Source organism: Anopheles cruzii, unplaced genomic scaffold (assembly GCF_943734635.1).
Source record: "Anopheles cruzii unplaced genomic scaffold, idAnoCruzAS_RS32_06 scaffold00949_ctg1, whole genome shotgun sequence".
Classification (NCBI taxonomy): domain Eukaryota; kingdom Metazoa; phylum Arthropoda; class Insecta; order Diptera; family Culicidae; genus Anopheles; species Anopheles cruzii.
Window position 1 is genome coordinate 445 of NW_026454536.1, and position 7,220 is coordinate 7,664.

Consider the following 7,220-nt stretch of genomic DNA (forward strand, 5'->3'; position numbering starts at 1 on the left):
ATGACGTCCGGTTGACACGATCCGCCGCGTCAGATAATTTTTACTTCAAATTACGTCCCCCACAAAGCGGCCACAGGCGAAGAACATTTTGCAGCCATAAACGAAACACCCATCAGCGGTCTGCGTTTGCATTTTAATGCGCTAAAAAATTGGTTTCTCTCAGCCCACGGGCGCGCAATAACGCGATGGTCGTGGTTGATGAGCCAGAAACGAGCGACCAAACGAGGAAAAAAAAAGGATAATTTCAACGAATTCTAATCTTCCAACGGTTGTTTGCTCACGCGCACACGCCGGTGCTAGGTAACCACCCCGCCGCAAACGAGTCCTCATCTCGTTTAGGGATCTTGGGAAAGCGCAGCATCCGCGCAGCCTGACGGTTTTCCGGACCGCTAAGTAAAGAAAAAACCGTATGCTCGGAATAGACAGGGAGAGAGAGAGCAATGTTCCGGAGCACGGTCTTCTCCGTTCTCGGTTCCACCTAAAACTGGTCGCAGGTCGTGAAGAACTCTTTCTCCGCACAAAACCGCATTTGAAACGCTCGTTTCTTTTTGCGTTTCGTCGAAAGGTGTCATATCTTGATTGTTTGCGCTCTCGGTAGCGCCGACCTTTTGCGACCGCACGAGGCGCACCCTTTGCCAAACGGATAAATCCTTACCCTAAACCCGTGGGGAAATCGGACCCCGCACGTAGGACGACGGGAAACCAAAACAAACCACCAACCTCTATTGGGAAGACTCTGAGAGGAAAAAAAACTTACAACCGTGGGTTGGAAAGATTAACGAACGGAAGAATGTTCCTCACCATGGGCGGGGAAAAAAAATCCAAAAAGGTCACCTGCGAAGGAGAATAAAAAATTGAAGAAATTCGGTCTCGTTCCTGGACACCAACCAATCCATCCACAACCCACCAACCACCGTCCCCAACCTGCTGCCGCTGCGGCGTCAGCATAATCGTCACTGAATGCGCGATAGCAAAATCCTAGACCAGGATTTGGTCAAAGCAAAGTTTGGGTTTCACAGCATTTGGTGGACGGAAAAGAAAATCCTCGCAAAACCCGGCCCGGCTCAGATCGGGTCGCCCGCAGGCAGCCAGCCGGCGTGCTTTTTTGTCGTGGACCACACGATCCGATCCGTTGCAGACCCGAATCTGTCTTCGCCGCCAAACTATGCAGAGACGATTAAGGTGTGGTTGTGTGTGGCAAGACGATAAAATGCAAATGGCGCACATTTTGTGTTGAGCTAGAGAGAGGGGCCCAGGGCCAGGAGAGAACGGAGAGGGAGAGAGCGAAAAGTGTCCACAGTCAGCTCCAGCGTCCGCGTTATGGACGATAACGATAGCGATAACGAAATTTAACCGTTTTTCCATGTCCATCAGGGGCCCGTCCGCGCAGGCTGCGGTGTGACGCTTTTCCCTCGGAAAAGAACCGACGTTATTAGTCAACGTTATCTGGAAATTTGGAATTTTTTGTTGGTCACATTCCGGGAAAATGATGGCGGAAAATGGAGCCACAAGGTTGTGTGTGTGCCGAGAAGAGTAGAATTTAACGAAACCATGGCCTGTACCTTGCCGACAGAGTTCCTTTAAATTCCGGCGATCCTTAATGCAGCTTTATCTAATTGTAATACAATCAAACAGCAAAGTCCACTCTTATCTAACGTCACACAGCTAAACGGTTTAGCAACCGGGCATCGGGCCAGTGTCACTATCGTGACATATCAATCAATCAATTACGTGTGCCTCTCCTCCGGTGTCGAAACACGATAAAATGAGAAAACTTTTCCTTCACTCTCCCCCGGGGCCGGCAACACGTGCCAAACGACGGTCCACTATCGAGACCCGCCCCGTGTGACGAGTTAGCGCCGTGGCGCCGGTTAAAAATAAAATATTATTTGAAAATATAAAACAAATAAAACAAAAGTCGCAACTAAACAACATTTGATTGTCGAACGCGAAACGCGTTGCATATCACACGAATCGGGATCGCACCGCGAATGACACATTCGATTCTGCCTGTCGTATACTTCGTTAGGTCAATTTAGCACCCCGCAGCCTGCGGCTGCTGCTGACCGTCGAATCCTAGCAGTCGACCAGAGCCCGGCCATGTGACCCACACACAACCCACAGCCACGGCCGACCACGACGACGGATCATTTTCACATCACGCTCACGACCAGTCGAAAGGCGTCAAATTTTTTTGGCCCAGAACGACAGATTAGGAAGTTAGCTCACTTTCGTCGCACGCCCCGGTCGTGTCCAATCGGCCATCGGTGGACATGTCACGTCCCTTTATGACACCAACGCGGCGCCGTACAAACCATGTCAACACGCTGTCACGGCGTTTCGATGGCGAAAAAAAGGAAAGTAAAAATGTGAAAAGAGAGAGAGAGAGAAAAAAATACGTTCATAACCGGCCGAAAAACAAGACTACTAGCAAACACATAAAACCGAAACACGCAGCAAATGTGATAACGAAAGTGCCCGTAAGATGCTTCCAAACAACCGGAGCCGTGATGGAGAACAATGTCTAGAAACAAGAAAAACATCGAATTGTTGGCAAAACTTAGAACGAAAGTCGAACGAACGAACACTAGAGTTCGCGTCACAGCAATTGTTAGCAGAGTATGGTGAGAGAGATGCATTTGCAACAAGCAACTAAAATTAGTATTCAATATATTATTATTTTTGTAAAAGCACTATTCAACGAGCAGCTTCTGCCCAGCGACTTGCAAATGCTACAAACCCTACGCGCACACACACACACACACATACGCAACACGCATTAGAACTAGACTACGAACTACGAGGTACAAACCTGTCACCAGCAGGACACGATCATCGGCAGGGCGTGCACACTATGGTAGTAGGTTGTTGGGAGGTGATGGTAGTAGTGATGATGGTAGCGCTAGTAGTAGTAGTAGTAGCAGTAGTAGCGGAAGTAGTGCCAGAGGTAGTAATTACAGTGGAGCAGTTTGTGCAGCGCGGCCTCGTTGAATTGGATAAACGCTTGAAGCCATGCTGAAGGGGCACACAACTAGCTCACTGGGGTTCATCCTGTTTGACTGAGTGCAGATAAAATGTGAGCATGCGTTACATTAAACACCACCCGCCGCTGGCCGACGACTAGACCCCGACGGGGACAGAAGTTCGAAACATTCAACAAAACACAATCACTACAAAAAAACAAACTAAAACCAAATGAATGAAATAAGAAGCATGAGATAAAACTAAGAATGTAACATACACACACAATAAACTACGAAAAACAAGTCAAAGAACAAAACAGCATGACAAAAAAGGAAAACTAAACCTAAAATATATCAAAGAAGCAAACAAAAGTACAAAACGACCAGAATCGGAACGATGAAATGGTACACACAATATACAAAGCGCTTCTGGCGCTTCTAGCGTACACTTCCCAATTGCCAACATGAAACCTGAAAAAGAGCTTTGAACGGGAAACCGTTACATAAAATCACACCCAACCAAGAAACTCCGTCTACTCGAACTTTTTGCAAAGCACAGGGGCGTGAAATAGAAAGTGTATGTGACTTTTAGAACACAAACAAAAAAAAAATCCCCAAAAAACATGTTAAACATTTATCAGAATTCAAGCCGTGCTTTCGATTTCACTATTATCGTGTGCACCACCCTTTGGGGGGAGGGTTGGCGGCTGCTTTCGATTCGTCGCCCATGTGGGACTGCATGTGGCTCGTCCATCCCATCCAAACCTTGTGAAAGTTCTACGTCATCCGTCAAGATTTCCTTCACGACTTATCGTCAGCGCGCACTTGTCAAATTTGCCACCCGGGCGCCAGCGTCCGGGACACACTGCCGATACTGCTGCTGAAAATCAGATCACCGACGAATGCTAAAAGGCAAAGCAAATAAGGCTCTTCGTGAGACGGAGACGCCACGGGGATTGGTTCCTGTTGGTGGTTGGCAATCGCAGCTCCATGCGCCCGTAATGCCACCCCAGGGAGAGAGTCGACCTTTCCGAGATTACCTTTCCCAGTCGGGTTTCTACTACAAAACGCGAAGGACATAGTGCTTCTTAGGGGTGCGGAGAGTTCCATTTGGCATCGGTGGACTTTGTTGAAATCGGATGACAGTGAGACAAGCGAAACACTGTGTACCTCTGAGGATACTGTGAAAAATGGGAAAAGTGTTTTCGCCGGTGCTGCTATTGGGGTTCTTCTTCTCGCGGCTAGCCCTGATGTCCGCTCAGTACTGTCCGGAACCTACGCGACCTCATACGTCGCGGTGCGATCAGTACTTGCGCTGCGACAAACTTTCCACGGGGGACCACGTTTGGACCACGGTCCAATGCCAGCAGGGACTTGTGTATCAGCAGCCCATGGGCACCTGCGTCGTTCCCGGTGAGTTCAGAACACGCGAGAATCTCGGAAGGTGGCCAACAGTGACTGCAGCAGCAGAGATCTGTATCTGTGACCAGTTCTTTCAAAGGAATACAGTGTGATGTCCCAGACTTCAATTTTGGACCGAACCAAACACATTTGATGAGAATGCGATTCTTCGCCAAAAAAAGAATACAAAATACCGTGTACACCCGTGTGGCTTGTCTTTGACGAGGCTCCGGGTGACCTACTGATCCGGACCTAGTTTCACAATAGTGTGAATCAATAAGAGAAATTTTCCTTGCACCGGGTTGCTGTCTATAGATGCTCCACATAGTTCAAGTGTTGGGCGCGCGTCTTGTAGTCGAGTGTTAATGAATCGTGACAGAAACATCAGAACTCACTCCTGGAATTCCATTGTACTTCCCGCATACGGTACAAAACTATTTTACGGACGAGTGAAAGCTCGGCCGTGCAAATCATTTCATTACGGTCAAAGTCGTTAGAAAGTGAGATTTAGAACCGAAGTTACTAATGCGGCATTTCTTGCCATTTCTTCAGACAGCGACTGGGAGTGTGACCTGTCGGCGGAGAACGATCGCGACCGGAGCGAGGAGAACGTTTACGGTGTCGACAGTGAGCTCGACTCCGAATCCCGTGCATCGGCAGATGATATTGAAGATCATCCAATCTTTTCCAGTGAACCGGAGTACAGTGGTGATGGGAGTCTGGACACGTTGTCGTATGAATCCGAGACAGAAAGTGCTCCTGCGCAAACTAGTACGATAGCACGCCAGGACGTACTCCAACAACCTTCTGCTTTGAGCACGCAAACGCCAAACGATGTGACAGCCAATCAGGACAAGAATGAGACTCTGACTGAACTGCAACTGTCGGAGCAGCTGAAGAGATTCATCGAACAACAGAAAACCTGGATCGCGAATAATCTGAAGCAACGCAAGTATCTGTCAGCAGTGGGTACAAAGAAGACTGAAGATCATTCGAGCTCATTGAGGGAGGTCGATAAACCGAAACCACCGAAAACCGACCCAGGTCCAAGTTCGAGCCAGAAGCACACCGGAGGCTTAGTGTCAGAGGATCTCATACGAAATGTGCTGAGCATTTCGCAACAGATAATCTCCAACCAGAAAGAGTCCGCTGCCCTTAAACCGAGCGTTGAGCAGAAACCAATAGTGACCCCCATTTACATACCGTACCCTGTCGGTGCCGTCCCGGGGCCAACGGCAAGGCCTCATCCAACCAATACTAATGCGGCAGCTTCACCGACCGGTGCTAGTTTCAACAATCTGCCTCACAACAACTACTTCACCATGTACGATGGTAACAGCCAATTTCCGGCTAATGTGTCCACCACCGCCATCCAACAGCGTCCCCCCGTACTGTATGACGCGTTCGGACATAGAATCTTGCCGTTCCAATCTTTCCCCCCGTACGTGACTGCTCCAAGTGGCTACCAAGTGGTGAACTCCGGCTACAACCCTTACTACACCGGGGTCCAGCAGCCACACGGCGGAAGGTATCCCAGCATATTCTCCCCACAGGCTGGAGCTCCGCTGAATGGCCCTCCAGATTACTATCACGGCCAGTACCAACCAGAGCCAGGGCCGGTGTACGGCTATGCAGGAAGTCAGCAGCAAATTCGCTACGGTCCGCCCCATCACGGGCCGGCCGCTTCATTCGATCGGAACGACCTGTCCGATCCGAGCTTGTCCGACGAAAACGATGCCCTCGACAGCACCGAAGACGAAGACGAGGACGAAGAAGACGACGCTCCGATTTCGGCCTTTTCCGACGAGTACAACGATGAGGTGGCTCCACCAGAAGAAACCGACGATGAGCCGACGTCACATCTGAAGCGCAAACTGTTCGCCCTCGACGACGAGCGCACGTTGGACTACGAGGAGTACAAGGACCGCATACTGCCCCTGCTGAGGGCCAATCCGGGCGACACACGCATCACGCTGCTCACGTGCTCCCTCGGCAGCCGGCAACCAAACAGGACCGATTGCTTCCGGTACTACGTCTGCAATCCGCACAACGGCGCGTTCCAAACGTTCACCTGCCCGGCCAATACGGCATTCAACAAGAACACGCGGCTCTGCGATTCGGTGTCGTACAAACCGTGCCAAACGGCGACGTCGGGCCCGAAGCGTCAAGTGTCGGTGAGACGCCAGAAACCCCAGGCGCACCGGAAACGCATCAAGGAGCAGCCCGCCGAAAAGGAGCTTCTGCGTAAAGCGCAAAAGTACGTCGAACTGATTCGTCGGCAGGCACTGAAGGTGATGGGACCTTCCAACGGCAATAGCCAACAGGCAGTGGCAACGGTAGCTCAACCACAGGCCCGGCCTCCTGCCAAGGTCCATCGCCGTAAGTCGAGCTCCCTGGCGGCCAAGAGGAGAGTAGCGTCGGCCACAACGACGACGACGACGACGAGGGCACCGGTGAAGGTGGCGCGCTGTCGTCTGGAGGGTCGCATGCCGGATCCGAACGATCGGATTAACTACTACGTCTGCCATCGGAAAAGTGAGAAGAAGTTCACCAAACTGAAGATGGCCTGCCCGCCCAACTTGATCTACTGTGCCGAGTCGCAGTACTGCACGTTGGCAACGAACTGCTGAACCAGTAGAGTTGTCGAAACCGCGGTTAAAGTTATTTACTCTATTTATCTACTTATTTATTTATTTATTTGCACCACGCACAGGATTTTGGATAAATTAGAGCATAACTCGTTTCAGGAAACAATGTTTAATAACAAAACAACGAATAAATACGAATTTCTATACCAATAATAAAAAAAACCTTGAGAAACAAGTTGAAAAGTGAAGAAATTATTCAGCTACACAG

The 7,220-nt window shown here is 49.9% G+C and overlaps 1 protein-coding gene across 1 annotated transcript; it reads left to right on the forward strand.

Moving 5' to 3' along the window:
• The first annotated feature begins 4,213 nt into the window (after window positions 1–4,213).
• On the forward strand, window positions 4,214–6,994 carry LOC128276336 (uncharacterized). Its single transcript, XM_053014802.1, has 2 exons — window positions 4,214–4,376; window positions 4,917–6,994. Exons 1-2 carry the CDS (start codon window positions 4,214–4,216, stop codon window positions 6,992–6,994), a joined length of 2,241 nt encoding a protein of 746 aa, XP_052870762.1.
• The last annotated feature ends 226 nt before the right edge of the window (window positions 6,995–7,220 follow it).

What these genes read in the sequence shown, in the direction of transcription:
- LOC128276336 (XM_053014802.1), top strand. Translation starts at nt 4,214, where the DNA reads ATGTCCGCTCAGTACTGTCCGGAACCTACGCGACCTCATACGTCGCGG. An exon ending in GGGCACCTGCGTCGTTCCCG is followed by an intron (nt 4,377 to 4,916) that starts GTGAGTTCAGAA and finishes CCATTTCTTCAG; the next exon opens with ACAGCGACTGGGAGTGTGAC.